Source organism: Carcharodon carcharias, chromosome 7 (assembly GCF_017639515.1).
Source record: "Carcharodon carcharias isolate sCarCar2 chromosome 7, sCarCar2.pri, whole genome shotgun sequence".
Classification (NCBI taxonomy): domain Eukaryota; kingdom Metazoa; phylum Chordata; class Chondrichthyes; order Lamniformes; family Lamnidae; genus Carcharodon; species Carcharodon carcharias.
Genome location: NC_054473.1, coordinates 121,991,836 through 122,012,313, shown reverse-complemented (window position 1 = coordinate 122,012,313; position 20,478 = coordinate 121,991,836). Strand labels below are relative to the sequence as shown.

Sequence of the window (20,478 nt, the reverse complement as noted above, 5' to 3'; positions counted from 1 at the left end):
CCCATTTCAAGCTTTTGCATAATTTTTTGTAACTACTTGATTCCAAAGATCTGAGATTGCTTCCGGAAAACTTAACTTCTATAAAAGAGATATGCTGTTGAAGCTTTTCGTCTTGCACTCATCAGGACAGTTTGCAAGAATACCACGAGTAAGGGGAATAACAATGTATACTGCTTGAGAAGAGAGTGCTGATTAGTTGTCAAGTGGACTTTGATTGGTAGAAGCATTGCCATGAGTGCCACGGGACTCATTCCAAAAAAAAAGCTGCTTCAGCTTTTTTATTGAATGTGTAAAGAATTATCACAATAGCTCAATCAAAAATAATCCAAGTGCAATATCAATACATCAAACCCAACTCTGTCAAGCCCAGCACTTTTAACCAATGCAAGGTATATGGAATGGAAAAAAAAAACTTAGTGTGCTGTAATATACATACAAAATTATTACTGTTCTTTGACAATAGATGCACAACACACAAACAAAACCAGTGAACAGTTAACTGCCAAGCTTTTGTTCAAATCCAAACCAGGCTGGCTGACTCTGCTTGGTCAAGGCATTGTCATGGGGAATGAACTGGGAATGGCTATCCACCAAGCTTTTATTTAGTTGAAAAAGGCACAATGCATGAATGTGCTCCTTCTGTCGGCAAAGGACAAGAACCTGTTAATGAATATATGTAGCTTCTAGCATGCATAAGTGGGTCACATTGCAAGCCCAACTGATAATCTTAAATTGGTTTACAGTGTAATTCTTAACACAATCAGGATTGTTTAGCAAGTGTCCAATCGCACAATCACATCTAATGTTGGACACTATTTTGAGTTTTGCAAGCATGGTCCGGTTGGTACAATCTGTACTTTGCCTGTTGTGAATGACCGAAGGGATGTGCTGTTTGATAAGATCCACCAGTCAACCTAAGATGACCCTGGAAGCATAAAGTGCCCCAAAAATTTGAGTAACAGGTGAGTCTAGCTGTTTCACGCTGTTACTATGCAGTAGCAACACGAGTGGTATTCTCCACTAACATGGCGCTGCTGTCGAGCCAAAAAGATGTTCTGTGTATCACACAAATGACTAATGTGGTATATGAATTTCAAGTGCTGGTGTGATGCCAGGTGTGTATGTCTCAACAACTGGCAGATCATATCAAAAGCAGGTCCCTTCGGTTGTTCACAACTTGTGTCTGTGACAGCTGAAAAAGAACTAACCAGCCTAATCCCACTTTCCAGTTCTTGGTCTGTAGCCCTGTTGGTTACGGCACTTCAAGTGTAACTCCAAGTACTTTTTAAATGCAATGAGAGTTCCTAACTCTACCACCCTTTCAGTCAGTGGGTTTCAGACCCTCGTTAGCCTCTGGGTGAAATGATTTCTCAACTCTAATCCTTCTGCCAATTACTTCAATAAGTCTATGTTCCATAGTATTGGCCTCTTTGCAAAGGGAAATAGGTCCTTTCTATCCACTTTATCTAGGCTTGCTTCTGGAAATAATTTTGTTTGTGAATAAATCAGTTGAATAGTTAGAGTGTTACAAAGGTTGCCTGGTATGGCTGATATTACTTTTCTGTTGATGCAATGTGAGACATAAGTGTAATCATCTGTATTATTCAGCAGCAAGTTTACAAGATGGGGAGGAGTGTTTACTCTATTGTATGTTGCCTCTTCTGTATGAAACATAAGATTCAAATCTTAGAGAGTGTGGGCATGCCTATGTAAAGTGCCTTTTGTAGTGAGAATGGGAAAAAAGTATTGAGATCCTGGTTCATAGTAAGGTATTATGAGCCCGCATAGAAGGGGTGCAAAGCCATTCTCATGCCGAGGTTACTTACATTTCTATGAAACATAGGACTCATTCCAAAAAGAAGCTGCTTCAACTTTTTTATTGAATGTGTAAAGAATTATCACAATAGCTCGAGCAAAAATAATCCAAGTGCAGTATCAATACATCAAACCCAACCCAGCCCAGCACTTTTAACCAATGCAAGGTATATAGAATGAAAAAAAGAAAACTGCTTAGTAGTGTGCTGTAATATATACATACAAAATTATTACTGCTCTTTGACCATAGATGTGTAACACACAAACAAAAATTCTGAAACAGAACCTGAAAAGATCAAATTACACACAAGGCAAAAAATAGTTGTGGACGAGATCTCTGTGCTGTTGCGCAGAACCACCACAGGCTCATTTCCTATCTGCAGGACTCCACAGAACTCTTAGTACACTGTGGGGCAGGTTCTACCTCCTGGCAGTCCCTACATTTCCCAGCCTGTAGAGGTGCAAGAATTCATTACCTCCAGCCTTCTGAAATGTGCAGTGAAGAGGAAAGTCACGGGGGAAGGAAAAAGACAAACAGAAAAGTGGTTTCCTTCAGGCAGTGCCAGTGGAATCGGCAGGAATCCACAATTCTCAGGATTCTCTAAAAGGTTCTTTTTTACCTTGAAGAGTATCTGCTGAGTGTGAGCACCACAGTAAGGGGCCGAGGCATGTGTCTCTGCCTTGTCATGTCTTGTTGATGGGGTCCAGTTTTTATTAGAATTCCTCCTGTCCCACTTCAGTATCTGGGAAATATGGACCTGTATCCTCAGTGAGCTCATACAGGGCTGTGTCATGGTCTAGATTGGAGAGTTCATGATTTATTGGAAGGTGTGCCTCTGGAAGAAAATGCTGCGTAGTTTGAAGATGTGGCTTTCCTAGAAATAATTGGAAAGAGATCAGAGGATCATCACCCATCTCAACAAGACCCTGAAGAACAGACATATATATAATTGAAATCCACTAACTGAAGGAGAGAGGTGGAATAGGCTATAAAATAAATAATTATGTGGAAATTATTACCCTCCTTCACACCCTAATAGGGGACTGTCACAAAGGAGGACTCACCCCAAAATGATTTTCCTTTTCCTTAGAGTTTTAAATATAATGGGGATGACCAATACATTAATATGTGCTCTTGCCAAAGGTACTCTGAAGGGGTTGTTTGGCACCAAAGAGAACAGCACACTCCTATGATATGGTTTATGTTTGACAAGAGACACCAATTTATCTTTATTTTTGTGATAAGTTTATATTTTTCTTTGATCTCTGGCATAGCAGTGAATAGCTTTCCTCAAAGAGAATTTGCCCTGTAGACCAAGTCCCCAAGACCCTTGAACTCACAGCAAAGACACCAACCTAAATACTGCAAAAGCTTAGGGCCTTTTACATTATCTGGGAGGTCTTGGTTGTCCAGCATGAGGGTAAGGAAAGAGGAGTTCACAGGCAGTAGAGCAGTGCATGAGGGTACAAAGAGATTAAGACAGAAGTAAAAAAAAAAATTGCAAAGGCAAAGTGGAACTATGGAATCAAATTATCAAGGAACACAAAACAAAATAGTAAAATATTTTACAGGCACATCAATAATAAAAGAATGGCACTAGGGCTATTAGAGGCTAGACAGGATAATACCACAGGTAATGAGATATGGCAGAAATATTAAATCATTATTTTGCTTGGGTGTTTACCAGAGAGACAGAATGGGCTGGATTTTACCATCCCCCTAGGCTAGATGTGGAATGCCCATTGCCTTCCTGCTGCTATGCCATTTTGCCAGTGGGCAGAGAAGTGGAGGAGGCCTTCCCTCCAACCCAGAGGCCAATTGCACCACTTAAGTGGCCAATCGGAGGCCTCTTCCCACTGCTGCTGGCATTTTACCAGTAATGGATGGGCCCTCCACTGCATGAGAAGACTGTCAGGCTTCCCTCCTGGCTTGGGGAGCGATCCACTATTTGGGCATTCTTTGGCTCATGGAAGGTCCCTAGAGTGGCAACGGCCACTCCACACTGCAATGGCGCCGCCTGCATTTGCAAACCCCACTCCACTTTTCATTGGGGTCTGCCTGATTGATCCCTGGCACCCCAGATTCCATTTACCTGATTGGAAGGGCACATGCTTCCATGGTGTCCTCTTCTTCCAAGTGTAGTCCCAGCATCTGGTGGCACTGTTGGCCCCCGATTGACCACCAGCTCTTGAGGAAGGGCAGTTGTCTTTTAAAGGGACCACAATCCCCGAGAGCAACCAATCATTTGCCTGACCCCTATAAAGTGTGTGTCCCGCAAACCACCAAAGCTGGGTAAGCCCCACCTTTCCGGCCTGTCGTTGGGACCCTGGATGTGGGAACACCACCACCTGGAAGATCCCCTCCAAGCCACTCACCATCCCGACTTAGAAATATATCGCCATTCCTTCACTGTTGCTGGGTCAAAATCCTGGAACTCGCCCCCTAACACTACTGTGGCTGTACCTACACCACAGGGACTGCAGTGGTTCAAGGCGGCGGCCCACCATCACCTTCTCAAGCTCAATTAGGTTTGGACGATAAATGCTGGCCTAGCCAGTGAAGCCCACATCCCATGAATGAATAAAAGAAAAATAAAATTCCAGCCAACAACTGGACATGATATGGAGTGATGAGATGATTAATGAGATAGGTGCTTAAAATTTAAAAAGGGGATTTATCAAATAAACTAAGCAAATTTAAACAGGATAAAATCCCTGGTCTGGATGGATTACATCCCCACATTTTAAAATAATCTAGGGAAGAGATGGCAGAGGCATTACTACAGATATTTAATAACCAGTTAGAAAAAGATGTAGTGCCAGAGTACTGGGCGGATATCTAACATAATATTTAAGAAGGGGAATACAACATGTTCAAGAAATTAGAGACCAGTCAGCTTAACCTTGGTATAAAAGCTAAATGCGGCAAAATCTCGGAAGATTAGGTAGCATCTGTTGAGAGAAACAAAGTTAATGTTTCAGGTTGAGCGTGTTAACTCTGTTTCCCTCCACAGACGTTGCCAGAGCTGCTGAGCTTAACACAGTGATGGGAGAGAATAGAAGGATATGTAGAAATGAAAAATATTACAATGAATAGTCAGCATGGATTTCAAAAGGGAAATTCTTGCTTGACCAACTTTACTGAATTTTTTGAGGAGATTGAGAGAGTAGACAATGATAATGCAATTAACGTGGCTCGATTTTCAAAAGGCCTTTGATAAGATATTAGACTGATGAATAAGGTCAAAGAATGCAGAGTTAGGGTACAAGTGGCAGAATAGATTGCCAGCTAGCTTCAAGACAGAAAGCAGAGATTGGGAGTAAAAGATAGGTATTCAGAGTGGCAGAAGGTGGGAAATGGTATTCCACAAGGATCAGTGCTTGGACCACTGCTGTTCACAATTTACATTAACACTTAGGACTTGGAAATCAAAAACACAATTTCTAAATTTGTGGATGACACCAAATTGGGGGGTGGGGATAACAGTCAATACTGAGGAGGACTGCAACAAATTACAGAGGACAATAAATTCACAGAACAGGCAAATAATAAGCAAATGAAGTTCAACACAGATAAATGTGAGGTAGTACATTTTGGTAGGAAGAAGAGAGAGGTCACATTACTTGGAAAATACGAGTCTAGTCTAGGTGGGGTTGAGGAATAAAGACAAATACACCAATCACTAAAAATTGCTCCGTAGGTTAGCGTAGCCATAAAAAAGCAAACTGAGCATGAGGCTTTATTTCTAGAGGACAATAATTGAGAAGCAGGGAGGTTATGCTCAAACTGTATTGAACCTTGGTTAAGCCACACTTAGACCAGTGCAATGCAGTTCTGGTTACCATATTATAGAAAGGATTGAGGCACTGAAGAGGGTGCAGAGAAGATTTACAAGGATAATACCAGAAATGCGTAGGTATACATACCAGGAAAGGATAGACAGGCTAGGTCTCCTGTCTGTTGTAAAAGGGCAGCTGAAGTGTGACCTAATAGAGATCTATCTTGAAAATTATGAAAGGTTTATAGAGTGAATACAGAGAGAATGTTTCCTCATGTGGTGAGGAACATAACCAGAGGCCATCAATACTTGATAGTCACCAAGAAATCCAATAGGGAATTCAGAGGACACTTCTTTATTCAAAGAGTGGTGAGAATGTGGCACTCACTACCACAGGGAGTGGTGGAAGCAAATAGATTCATTGAAGGGAAGCTGGACAAGTATATGAGGGAGAATGGAATAGAGAGTTACACTGATAAATTTAGATGAGAAAAGATGGGAGGAGGCTTGTGTGGAGCATAAACACTAGCATGGAGTAGTTGGGCTGAATGGACTGTTTCTGTGAAGTATTTCCTATGTAATCCTATGTAAGAACAGTATTCCAAAATTTATTTTTTAAGCAGAGCTGCCAGTCTTCTGAATTGGCAGCAAATAAGTGGCAGACACACAAGGCTGGCTGTGACATTTTGGGCCAATTGCATGGTCGAAGAGTTGATATCTTGCGCGTGTATCATGATATCAATACAAAAGTAATAAATTCATTTATGGGTGATGCTGTCAGCACTGAAATGCTCTGCTGTTGTCACAGTTTGTTCATTGGCCCTATTAAGACCAGTGGCAGCCAGGCCGGAGCAGTGAAAAATGGGCTTTCCTTGATTCCGGCAGAATTACCTCGATTTGTTTGCCACCCAAGGAAGACCTGGGTTGTCTGTTTTCAGTCACTACTTTTGAAAGCTTTTACACTGCACAAAGCTACACTTCTCAAAGAAGTTTTTTTTTGCAGCCAGCTACAAGCCAAATGCAATAGTGCAGCCTTGGTAAGACTGGTGACTGAGGAGGCCAAGCCATTCAGCTTTTAACCTTAACATCAGATTTACACTCTGCTTGTAGCCAGCCACACAAAACCTGTGCTCCCAGAGTCAGCAACACTAGTTTAATTCTCATGGAATTTTGAACCAACTTTAATATATCACCAACTTCAACACCTCTGTGTTCTTTTGTCTGTGACATCTTTTGATTATCTGCTCCTATCACTGCTTGCTTGTCCCTACAACCACCCCCCTCTCCACTTCTCTCCCCCCAACCCAACCTAACCCCACCTTCCGCACCGCTCCCCCCTCCCCCACCCAACCTTAAACCAGCTTATATTTCACCCCTCTCCTTGGATTCACCCACTTCTGCTGAAAGGTCATGAGGACTCGAAACGTCAACTCTTTTCTTCTCCGCCGATGCTGCCAAACCTGCTGAGTTTTTCCAGGTAATTCTGTTTTTGTTTTTGTTTAATATTTAAATGTTTCTCTTCTGTCTGTCGGTCACCTTTAATCTCTATCTCTTTCTCACAGTCTATCTTATTCACACATCTATGGTCTCACTTCTGTCAATATCTCTCCCACAACCAGTCTTTTTTCTAATCGACAAATCTCTGACTTGTTGAAAATACTGAATGATATCCCAGATTATAAACAGATAACTACTCAATTCCCCATTTCTTATAGGTGTCTGTTTGTGATCACCAGGCCCTAATATTCTTTGTACAATGATATAACTTTAATGAGTATGACTGCAGCAGCCACAATGGGGATGACACTGCTCCGACAGTAAATCAAAAAATAAAGGAAGCCTGAGAAAAATCCTGCTTCATCGGATATTGATTTACCTGAGCATTCTCCCTGTTCACAACAATATGGACAAAATTCCTGATAAGACCCAGTTGTCAAATATTTAAGTGTCTTATCTTCAATAGGACAGATTACATAGACTGTGGTTGCTGAAGAGCTCTTGCTTTGGCCTGCATTGATTATTGCACTTTAAAATCTTGAGGTTTTGAAGGTATTCCCATGTGTTAGACCAGGATCGGTTAAAGGCAATGAGAAGGGCATTCTGGAATTAATTCCATTTATTATTTAAGAGGCTGTACACATTGTTTGCAGGAATCACTTGCAACTAATTTACCTGAGCTTGCTCCAGTTTTCAGGGCTTTGTTGGACGGTTCAATCGGCCTCAGCTCTGGATCCACAATAAGTTTCTGAATCTGGGAAAGCACAAGCCACAGACTAGAATCAGAGCTGGTTTTCCACTGGGAAGGAAGCACAGTCCCTGTCACACAATCATGATGTTTGGTTACTGATCCCTTCAGTCGGGAGGTCCAAGGCTTTACAACTGATTTAGCGTTTATTATATCAGAGGGCAGTAGCCTGGCATTAATCTGCATTGCCACTACTGCTCATCATAATACAAAAGCAATGTCAGGGGACTTGGAAACATTCACCCACATTGGACATTATAGAACCTGTCAGTACGCTCCCACTCCTGGCCATTTTAGGACTGAGCATCACAGAGAAGGCCTTATCCATATTTGCGAAGCCATAAAAAAAAGCAAACTCGCTGAAAAACGAATGCTCAATGAAAAACTCACCAAGTGGGCTAATTTCTATATTTCATAATCTCCACTGAGTATTCTGTTCGTATAATTTTAACAGAGCAAATGTTTTCTATTTTATTCCTTTTCAGGATTTCACCATTGATGAAAGATTTGCAGGGCAATGGGGAAAGAGCAGTGAAGCATGACTAATTAAATAGCTCTTTAAAAGAGCCGGCACAGGCTTCTCTCTGTGTCTTATTATTCCAAGATTCTATTAAATGTGGAGAATGCTTTTATATTCAATCGGTAATGTAATCTTTCTTCCTCTGAAGAAGTGAATTTACTTTGAGAGGGGGCATTGTCTGTTATCTTGTAAACATCCTGATAAAAACTGAAAACTTGTCCTGTTCAGAGTCCTATATATTATTCAATATAAAGTAACTTAATAGTGTAACGTTATGCTCTGTTCTTTGTCTTTAAATATCAAAATCTTAGCCACTTCCTGGCTATCTAGAATAGCCTTCGGGGATTTGCTTGAAATGATCAGAATGTCAACAGGTGTGTTTGTTAAATGATCCTTCAATCTTAGTTGGTGCATGGTGTAGGCAGACCAGAGACTGAGACATTTGCCCTTGAACTGTAACAAATATAAGTGATCACTTCAACTTAACTTATGACCTAACTCTTAAATATTTTTTCTTCTCCTCACTTCTGATTTTTCTCCCATTCTCTCCTATCAATGTTCACTTCTGCTGGCACAGAGTTGCACATGCACCACTTTTGTCCTTGCTCCTGTCTGACTTCCAGCAAGTTGAGAAGTTAGTTTGGCCATGAAGTTAAATAATGTCCTCACCCAACATCAGATCCCAGCAAGAATCACTGGACAACAATAACAAAAATGTTAATTTATATGGCAACTGAATAGATGCATTTAAGGGGAGGTTAGACAAAGATATTAGGTAGAACGGAATAGAGGGTTACACAGAGTATGGTAGTATAGTGTAGAGAATTTTCTTGATCTATATGTTTCCAGCCCAACAAGGAGGGATGCATTGCTTGATCTGGTTCTGGAAAATGAGGTGGGTCAAGTGGATCTAGTGTCAGTAGGGAACATTAAGGGAACAGTGATCATAGCATCATAAGATTTAGATTAGCCATGGAAAGGAGTAGAAGAAATCCAGAGTAAAAATAATAATAATTGGAGGAGGGCCAATTTCAATGGGTTGACAATGGACCTGTACTAGGTAAATTAAAATCAAATATTGGCAGGAAAAAATGTAACAACAATAGACTGCCTTTAGAGATGAAATGGTTTGGGTACAATCAATTTAGATTTCTATTAGGGGGAAAGGTAAGACAACAAAAGCCAGTGTCCCTGGATGACTAAAGAAATAGAGGGTAAGATGAAGCAGAAAAAGAGTGTGAATGATAGAAATCAGTTTGACAATACAAGTGAGAATGAGGTCAACAATAGAAAGTTCAGAGGGGAAATGATAAAGGAAATAAGAGAGGCAAAAATAGGGTATGAGAAGAGACTAACAGATAACATAAAAGGGAATCCAAAAAATGTAAATAGTAAAATGGTAGTAAGAGCAGTAGGGCCAATTAGGCACCAGAAGGGGATCCACACATGGAGATAGTGTGTGTGACTGAGGTCCCAAATGGTACTTTCCCTCAGTCTTAACCAAGAAATCGAGGAGGTAGTTGAGAAACTGAATTAACTAAAAATTGATTTAAAAAGGAGGAATTAGAAAGGTTAGCTGTACTTGAAGTTAATAAGGAACAGATGGGATGTATCTGAGGGTAGTAAAGGTGGAAATTTTAGAGGCATTGGCAGTAATCTTCCACCCCTCCTACATTCCAACTGAACAATGGCTGACATGGTTCCTGTATCATAGGGGTAAAAAAGAGCAGAAACTCTTAACTGTTTTCCCATTACTTAGCCTAGGAGTGCTGAGATCAATTGTAGCATGTCAGCTAATGTTCTTCCAGATCTCAGATACCTCAGCATTGACTGGGGCCCTCTGGTCTGTCTGGCTGTCATCACTGGACACTCAGTGCCCTAACTGAAATGAATATTTATTGAATATTTACTGAATATTTATTTTCCTTCTGTCTTTTTGTATCTGTTGATGGGATGTGGGCATCGGCCAGCATTTATTGCCCATCCCCAAGTCACTGACTCAGTAATTTATTGAGTCACTGAGTTAGAAACAGTAAGAGAGCCTGTGAACTTGATCCTTCCTCTTTGCATTGGAGGAGCTGCCACCATGTGTTTGCATCAGATCTAGGAACAAAGCTGGTTTATGTACACACATACAACTGCTTTCCTGGAGTTATACACATTGTAAAGGTTACACAATGAGGAACTGGAATGCAAGACGGTGATTTCTTGTCTTTAGTCAGATCCTCACTCCCACACCTGGACTATTCATTTTATTCCATACCTATCCTTACCATTGCAAGGTTTGCCTCCATGTCAGTCAGGTTCAGCTCATTTAGAGGAAGATTCGGATTAAAGATCTGTAGGACAATAAGATAACTTTAGAAAATAAAGAGGAGCTACATATTCATTCACAAAAATGTGTTATCTTTTATCTATCTTGCCACGTAAATAGCAAAACCAGGAAATAACACAGCAGAGTGTCGCAGGCTGCCCATTATAACACAGCAACGACACAAACAGGAAAGTATCAAGAAAGGAAGAGTAAGAAGGGGCCTTCAGATCCAACATGGCGACTCTGTCAGGTCACAGCATCTAGAGAAGATCAACCCCAGGACCTGGATACAATGGAGGAAATGTTCTGACCTGACAAGAACAATCAGGGGGAATACAGCTTTCGATTTCTCCATCTTTTTCAATAGCACCTGGCTAGTCATTCCTCCCCCCCGCAGCACCCTGAACAATGCCCTTCCTTGCATGACTTCATCAATCACATGGACACATTATCCCACATCTCATTCTGAACTAACATTCGCTGCCTTCACAGTAGCCATTAACAGTATTCTTTTTATTTTCACCAGCCCCTTCACCTAATAGCTGCACATGACCATTAATGAGCGACTCCTCCTCCTTTGCTGTCCAAGAGGTCCATCTGCTGCTCCTCCTGGATGTTGAGGCCACTGCTGTTGCTTTTGTTACCCCTCTTCCTCCATCAAAAACAATGAAGCAAGAATGTAATCCACAATAAACTCAGTGCGTATTCATTGTGAGTAAGGCAAAATCAAAAATCAGAGACAAGCAATCTCGAAGTTCAAAAATCTCTTGGAAATCCAAAAGGCACAATAGTAACCTCCGCCACCTAAAAGGACAAAAGTGGCAGGTGAAGGAGAACACCATCCCAGCCACGACACACACCATCCTGACTTGTAAACACGTGGTCACTGAGTCAAAATCCTGGAATTTCTGCTATAAAAGCACCGTGGGAGTACCTTCACCTCATGGACTGCAGCAGCTAACGAAGGTGGTATGCAATCATCCTCTTAAGGGCAACTAGGGTCGGGCAATAAATGCAAACAACAAACAGACCTGGAGGATAAATTTGAAAGACACACAACTCCCTATGATTCAAGTAGCTGTCTCCGAGTCCCACTTCAAATAATGCTTCATGTGAGCCTCTGAAGCGAATCCCTATGGGTTAAGATGCTGATAAAAACAAAAAACTGCGGATGCTGGAAATCCAAAACAAAAACAGAATTACCTGGAAAAACTCAGCAGGTCTGGCAGCATCGGCGGAGAAGAAAAGAGTTGACGTTTTGAGTCCTCATGACCCTTCAACAGAACTATGTGAATCCAAGGAGAGGGGTGAAATATAAGCTGGTTTAAGCTGCGGGGGGGTGGGTGGTGGGGTGGGTGGGGGGAGAGAAGTGGAGGGGGGTGGTGTGGTTGTAGGGACAAGCAAGCAGTGATAGGAGCAGATAATCAAAAGATGTCACAGACAAAAGAACAAAAGAACACAGAGATGTTGAAGTTGGTGATATTATCTAAACGAATGTGCTAATTAAGAATGGATGGTAGGGCACTCAATATATAGCTCTGGTGGGGGTGGGGGTGCATAAAAGATTTAAAAATAATGGAAATTGGTGGGAAAAGAAAAATCTATATAAATTATTGGAAAAAAACGAAAGGAAGGGGGAAGAAACAGAAAGGGGGTGGGGATGGAGGAGGGAGTTCAAGATCTAAAGTTGTTGAATTCAATATTCAGTCCGGAAGGCTGTAAAATGCCTAGTCGGAAGATGAGGTGCTGTTCCTCCAGTTTGCGTTGGGCTTTACTGGAACAATGCAGCAAGCCAAGGACAGACATGTGGGCAAGAGAGCAGGGTGGAGTGTTAAAATGGCAAGCGACAGGGAGGTTTGGGTCATTCTTGCGGACAGACCGCAGATGTTCTGCAAAGCGGTCGCCCAGTTTACATTTGGTCTCTCCAATGTAGAGGAGACCGCAAGATGCTGAGCTGGTCTTCCAATACTTTAAGTGAAAAATGTATCAGGGTCCTAATGGTATCATAGAACCCCGATTTGTATGCGTTAATGAGACACCTGCCAGGCATGTTGGCCATGTAAAACAATGTGTGCAATTAAAGTGGCAATAGATGGGAGTGGGGCTATAGGTTTTCAGAGACAGTTTTATTTGCATGACCAGCCCCTGGATTAAAATCACTCCTATTTCTCAGACAAATTTGTCAAAGCAAACTCATCAAAACTGTTCAGTCTTCAGCTCTGATATGAGCTTCTCTCAGCATAATCACACTGAAAAACTTCACAGCCTTTTCTTTTTTAAAGCAGCCACAGAACGGACCTTCATTTGTACTTTTTAACCCAATTAGATAAAAACTGACACACAAGGTGGCCACCATGTAAGCTTTCCCAGTAATTTGAAAAAAAATTCTCAGGTGTGGACATCACTGGTATTAATTGCCCATCATTAGTTGTCATTGAGAAAGTGATGGGCCTTCCTTTCAAATCATTGCACGATTGAAATCATAGCATTTTATGAAAGTGCTTTTATGTCTGGAGTTCCAGGATTTTTACCCAGCGATGATTAAGGAACAGAGATATATGACCAAAGTCAAGGAGGTATGTAACTTGGAGTGGCAATGTTCCCATATGTTTACTGCCCTTGTCCAGTTAGGCGAGTTTTGATCTCCAAGACTCAAAAAAGTTTCGACTGTGGATCCCGTGGATCACGCACACTGCAGCCATAGTACATTAGTGGTGGAGTGGCTGGATGTTGTTTGGAATCAACTATTCCTTTGGTTTTCAGGAAGCTGGAATATTTAAAAGAAATGCTTCAAATCCAATTTGAACCCTATTTGAGCACCGTATGCCCAAAACTTACATGCATGATGGTAGAATGCTCCAGGCTGTACTGCTGGCTCCCAAGCAGTGAGTGCAAACCATCCAGGTTCAACTCAATGCTCTGCATGTGGTCAGGTGCTTCATTCCTGTAAACCCAAAAGAATTCTTTACAAATGTGAAAAGGAAAAGACTAACAAGGGCAAATGTGGGTCCATTACAGGCAGTGACAGGAGAATTTATAATGGAGGATAGGGAAATGGAGGAGAAACTAAATAATTACTTTTTGTCCACCTTCATGGAGGTAGATACAGAAAATCTCCCAGAGATACTAGGGAATCAAGGGACAAGTGAAAATGAGTAACTGAAAGAAATTAGTATTACAAAAGAGGTAGTACTCAATATGAATTAGATTGATAAGATTGATAAATCCCCTGGACTGTGAGCTACATCCCAGAGTGTTGAAGGAAGTGACTATAGAGATAGTGGATGGATTGGTGGTTACCTTTCAAAATTCTATAAATTCTCAAATGGTTCTCGCAGACTGGACAGTAGCAAATGTAACCCCGCTATTTAAGAAGGGAGGAAGAGGGAGACCTGTTAGTTTGAAGTCAGTAGTAGAGAAAATTTTAGAATCTATTATAAGAGATGTGATAACTGGACACCTAGAAAATAATAATTGGGCAGAGTCAGCATGGACTTATGAAAGGGAAATCATGTTTGAGAAACCTATTGGATTTTTTGAGGATGTTACTTCATAGCAAAGGTAAAGGAGAACCAGTGGATGTGGTGTATTTGGATTTTCAGAAGGCTTTTGATAAAGTCATCCACAGAAGGTTAGTAAATAAAATTAGTGCACATGGGATTGGGGGTAATATACTGGTATAGGTTGAGAATTGGCTAACAGATAGAAAACAGAGTAGGAATAAACGGGTCATTTTCAGGATGGCGGGTTGTTACTAGTGGGGTACTGAAAGGATCAATGCTGGGCCACAGCGATTCAAAATCTATATTAATGATTTGGATGTGGGAACCAAATGTAATATTTCCAAATTTGCTGATGACATAAAACTAGGTGGGAATGTAAGTTGTGAGGAGGATGCAAAGGGGCTTCGAGTGGATTTGGGTAGGCTAAGTGAATGGGCTAGAACATGGTAGATAGAATATACTATAAATAACTATGAAATTATCTACTTTTGTAAAAAAGACAGAAAGGCAGTGTAGTAATTGTGGTTTTATTTAGTGTGTAATGTACCTATAAAAATAATGCTTGTTAGGAAGGATCACATGATCTGTAGTAACCAATAGGAGAGTAGCACAGGTTACCTCAGTTGGCAGTGTAGGGATAGAGCTGGAGTTGAAAGCACACATAGTTGGTGCTGAGTATGTTGTAAATCAACTTAACATTTCCATCCAAGAAGTGTCTGCAGATCAACTCTATTACTAACAGTACAACTCTCCACCTTTACAACAAACTGGTGACAAGGATAAAACAGGATTGAACAGAAAAAAATCAAGTCAGAAAGAAATCGGCACTGTACCTCGCCCAGTGATTGTAAGTAGCAAGCTCTGTTAGAATTGAAGAAGTTATCCTCTCTCAAAATGCTACAATTCCAGAGAATTTATCCTTTTGAACCAGCCACAGACGATTGGTCTCAATACATAGAATGCCTCATGTTCTTTTTTCCAAGTGAACAAGATTACAGGAGAAGAGAAAAGGCGAGCAGTCCTCTTGAGGATTTTTGGGGGCAAAACCTATGGTTTGATTCAAATTTTGATGGCACCTAGTGCCCCAGATTCAAAGAATTTTGATGAATTGGTGGACCTTGTGAAGGGTCGTTTTCAACCTAAGCCCTCAGTCATGATGCAGAGGTTCAGGTTTAATTTATGAAACAGATCCCCGGGTGAGACAATTGCATGCTACGTTGCAAATTTGAAGCAGCTAACAGAACATTGAGTATTTGTTACGACTCTGAACAACATGCTTAGAGATCATTTAGCGTGTGGTATGAAAGGGGACACTATTCAAAAAAGGTTATTGTCTGAAGTGAATCTGGATCTCAAGAAGGCGCCAGAGATAGTGCTGACCATGGAAAGTGCAGTCAGAGATTCAAAAGCAATACAGGGTGTGCAAAATGGCACCATCCTCCACATCAGGCGGGAAACCTCGAGTGAAAGTGACGCAAAAAAGTGAGACTCTGCCGAGAATTGGGAAATAACCCCCACTAGCTGAAGAATAAAGAATAGTAACTTAGCAGCAAAATTAGAGAATAATTTTAATAGAGGTGGAAACAGTCTTTTTGTGGAAACCGTCTTTTAGCGATTGGCAGTTTAAAAAAATCGGATGCTGTTATTGTCACAGAAATGGACATATAATGAGGCAGTGCAAGGAAAGATTCAAGCAGGCTTATAAACACAAGAAGCCCAATGAAATTTACAACGGAGAAGAGCCTGGAACAGCAAATGCTGACATTTACTCATTGTTTAATCTGAAAGTTGGAAAGACAGAATCAATATTTGTCACAATGAAAATAAATGGCAAACCTGTTAAAATGGAAATGGACATGGGAGCTTCCACTATAGTGACTGGGGAACATACTTTCCGATATTTGAATAATGGTGAAAATCAATTAAGAGTTGAACAAACAGCTGCCAAGCTAAAAACATACAGGTGAAGACATTCAAGTAAAAGGCATAAGCAGAGTAATTATCCATTATGGAAGCCAATTGGCAAAGCTACCAGCGTTGCTATTGAGAGGCAGAGGAGCAAGCCTTCTAGGGTGAAATTCGCTAAGGGAAATCAACTTTGATTGGCCACTGAGATTCCAAAAGGAAGCTGGAAGCATTCCTATTTTGAAAAGGAGTGTGTAAGGACTCAACAGCCTGAAGAAATGCAGGCTGTCTTAAGCCAAAACCTGGAAGAACAGCAGAAGAAACTCAAAGAGACCCTGCCTGATGACAGAGGTCAAGACGAGGTGAGCAACCTTTGCAGGGAAAAAGAAAACCTATTGAAAGAACTTCACACACTATAAGATTCCCTCAAGTCAAAGTTTGTACCTCTGGAAAAGTCCGAAGAGAAACAGAAAGAATTCAGCAATTCCCTGAATAAACTGAAGAATGAGCTGGCAGAAAAGACACAACAATGTTCAATTTTCCAGGATGCAGCAAACAAATACAAAAAAGAGAAGGAAGAGTTGAAGAATCAGCTAAATGAAGCCAACGAGGTTTTGGAAGCAAAAGTCGCAGAATTTTCCAAAAAGCAGACAGATAATAAAGTTTTGGGAGACTCAACCACTGCGTTCAGACAAATTGAGCTTACATCTGAGAGAAGTCTGGCCAATAGTGATGTCAAAAAAAAAAGCTGAGATTAAAGTCTGTGCTAGAAAGAAGGAGGCACGAAGAAAGAAGACACAGAAATACGAATAGGGCCTTAATTCTGGCAACATACGAATACACTTTCGTACATAGGCCTGGCAATCAAATCACGAATGCCAATGCCCTTAGTCGTTTGCCTTTACAAGAAAATGATGAGCACATCCCAGTTCCACAGGAACTTGTTTTACTGTTAAATTTCTTCGACTCCTCACTGGTATGTGCTCGACAGATCAGAGACTGGACAAGTCGGGACCCAGTCCTATCTCAAGTACAAGAACAGGTGCTACATGATTGGTCACAAGAGCCTGCATCTGAGTATACGAAACCGTACTTCAACAGAAGACATGAAATAATCAGACAGGATGGCATCTTATTGTGGGGAGCATGAGTGATAGTTCCGCCAAAGGGAAGGGAGCCACTTTTAATTGATCTACATAGTTCCCATCCAGGAATTTCCCAAATGAAGACCATAGCACGCAGCTATTTATGGTGGCTAGGGATAGATGGCAAAATAGAGAGTATGGTAAAGAATTGTGTGCAATGTCATTCACTTGCAAAAGCTGCCGGTAACAGCTCCATAGGAGTGGCCAGGTAGATCATGGCTGTGATTACACATTGATTACATTGGACCTTCACAGGGAAAATTGTTTCTGCTCATTATTGACCCCCCCCCATTCAAAATGGCTGGATGTATATGAGGTGAAGTCACCAACGTCAGGCGCTACAATTGAGAAACTACAACAGAGTTTTGCCATTCACAAACTACCAGAATTAATCATTTCTGATAACGGCACAGCATTTACGAGTGCTGAGTTTCAACAGTTTAACAGCCTCAACAATATCATGCATGTAAAAACTGCACTGTACCACCCTTGCTCAAACAGACTGGCTGAAGGAGCTGTTCAAATGTTCAAGACAGGCATGAAAAAACTAACTGGTGATTCCTTGGCAGCAAGCTAGCATGCTTTTTCATTAAAGGACTATCCCTCACACAACAGCAGGTGTCACACCTGTGGCGTTATGTTGAAACACTGTCTCAGGACGAGATTGAGCTTAATGATGCCGAATTTAGAGGGGAAGGTGGAAAAAAGTCAGGGAAACCAGAAAACTAGACAAAACTGGCACAGTCAAGAGGGGAAATTTACCGTGGGAGAGCCGGTATAGGTGAAAAACTGTGGGGAAGGACCAAAGTGGTTACTGGGTGAAATAAGTGTGGTGACTGGACCCCTATCTTACCATGTGGAGTGGAAGGCTGGATCATCCGTAACCATGTGGACCATTTAAGGAGGAGAGAAACAAATCACCAAGATTTGGTCCCACCAGTGATCATGACCGGGTCTGTGTTTCCTGTTGATGATACTCAACCCAGGACTAACATGTCCGATGTTCCTGTAAGAGTTGAGCATAAGGAACTGCAAGTGCCCACCGAAGCACCTGACGTTCAGGCAACTCCAGAAAAAGAGGCTCCTGACAAAGAATCTGAAGTTGTGGAGCTGTGACATTCCACGCATACCAGGAAACCACCTGAAAGACTGAACTTGTGAATTCCTTAACCAGTGTAAATATTTTGTTGTCTTGAAAAAATATGCACTTGTAAATCTAATATGTATAGCTGAGTTAAAGGGGGAGGAAAGTAGTAATTATGGTTTTATTTAATATGTAATGTACCTTTAAGAACAGGCTTATTAGGAAGGATCACATGATCTGTAGTAACCAATAGGAGAGTAGCGCGAGCTACCTCAGCAGACAGTGTAGAGATGGAGTTGAAAGTACATGTGTAGTTGCTGCTGAGTGTAATGTAGATCAACTCTATTACTAACAATACAACTCGGCCACCCTGAAAACACAGAGTATTTCTTAAATGGAGAGAGGTTGGGAAGTATTATGTCCAAAGGGACCTGGGTGTCCTTGTTCATGAGTCATTAAAAGCTAGCATGCAGGTGCAGTAATCAATTAGGAAGGCAAATGGTATGATGTCTTGTTGCAATTGTATAGCGCCTTGGTGAGACCGCACTTGGAATATTGTCTACAGTTTTGGTCTCCTTATCTAAGGAAGGATATACTTGCTATAGAGAGAGTGCAACAGAAGTTCACCAGACTAATCCCTAGGATGGCAGGATTATCTTATGAAGAGAGAATGAGGAAACTGGGCCTGTATTCTCTGGGGTTTAGAAGAATGAGAGGTGATCTCATTGAAATTTATGAAGTTCTTACAGAATGTGACAGGGTAGATGTGGATAGCGTGTTCCCCTGGCTGGGGAGTCTAGAACCAGAGGACACAGTCTCAGAATAAGGGGCAGGCCATTTAAGACTGAGATGAGGAGAAAATTCTTCACTCAAAGGGTGGTGAATCTTTGGAATTCTCTACCCCAGGGGGCTGTGAAAGCTCAATCATTAAGTATGTTCAAGACAGGAATCAATAGATTCCTGGATACAAATGACATCAAGGAATATGGGGATAGTGGGGAAAAATAGTGCTGAGGTACATGATCAGCCATGATCTGTTTGAATGGTGGAGCAGGCTCAACAGGCCAAATGGCCTTCTGCTCCTGTGGTTCTTAACAGCTATGAGCGTTTGAACAGTAGTCAACAACTGTGATCTGATAGCATGACTGGCATTTTCAAATGACATTGAATTTACAGCACAGAAACAGGCCATTCAGCCCAACTGGTTAATGCCAGCGTTTACACTCCATAAAACGTTTTCTCCCAGTGAACTTTATCCAAACTTATTACCATATCCCACTATTCCTTTTTCTGTTGTACTTATTTAACTTCCCTTAAATTCATCTATGCTTTTTATTCACAACTATTCATCTCCTTTAAAACCAGAAAATGCTGGAAATACTCAGCAATTCGGGCAGCAGCTGTGAAGAGCGAAATAGAGTTAACATTTCAGGTCAAGGACCTTTCATCAGAACTAGGAAACATTAGAGGTGTGATACATTTTGAACAAGGGGTGGGTGGGCAAGGACAAAAGGAATGTCTGTGATAGGGTGGAAGACAGAAGAGATTATTTGTCAGAAGAATTAGACAGCCAGGGCCAAAGGGAATGGTGATGGGGAAAGAAAAGGAAGAAGGAAACAAAAGATAAAAGCAAAAAACTGCAAAATAAGAGTTAAAAAAGAGAGAAGAGAAAAGAACAAAAGGTGCAAAGAAAACAAAATGGGTTTACATTCTGAAATTGTTGAACTCAATGCTGAGTCTGGAAGGTTCCAGGCTAATCGAAAGATGAGGTACTGTTCCTCAAGCTGGGATTGAGCTTCACTGGAATGGATTTCCAGCATCCGTATTTTTCTGTTTTTCGATTATCCTTCTCTTTTTTTTCTTTTTCTTGCAACTTGGAAGATGAACAAGGGAGATGAAGCAACTATTGCATTCTTTCTGATTCTTACTGGTGTAGAGCCAAGAAGAATGTTTAAAGCATCCAACATTCAGGGCACGCTATAGCACCAAGCAGTGAACCAGTTTAGGGAAGGGCTTATGACACAGAATCTGCACTGACAGTTCTTTACGTGTCAAATTCCAAATCTTGGCCCATTGCAAGATGAGGTGAGGCTCTGCCCATTGGGATAAAATGAAAATTAGAGGTAAGATACCTCATCGTATTCTTCTGCATCTTGTTGTGGTCAGAC

The 20,478-nt window shown here is 41.2% G+C and overlaps 1 protein-coding gene across 2 annotated transcripts in view; it reads right to left on the bottom strand.

The window, feature by feature from the left end:
- Nucleotides 1-1,862: 1,862 nt before the first annotated feature.
- Nucleotides 1,863-20,478, bottom strand: part of hsf4 (heat shock transcription factor 4) — an 88,488-nt gene continuing 69,872 nt past the window's right edge. For both annotated transcript variants that reach the window (XM_041192590.1, XM_041192589.1), the window contains 4 exons: nt 13,512-13,617; nt 10,633-10,698; nt 7,767-7,845; nt 1,863-2,690 (listed from right to left, as the gene is read on the bottom strand). In XM_041192590.1, coding sequence (XP_041048524.1) covers nt 2,530-2,690; nt 7,767-7,845; nt 10,633-10,698; nt 13,512-13,617 — 412 coding nt within the window. In that variant the 3' untranslated portion in view covers nt 1,863-2,529. The remainder of the gene's footprint in view (nt 2,691-7,766; nt 7,846-10,632; nt 10,699-13,511; nt 13,618-20,478) is intronic.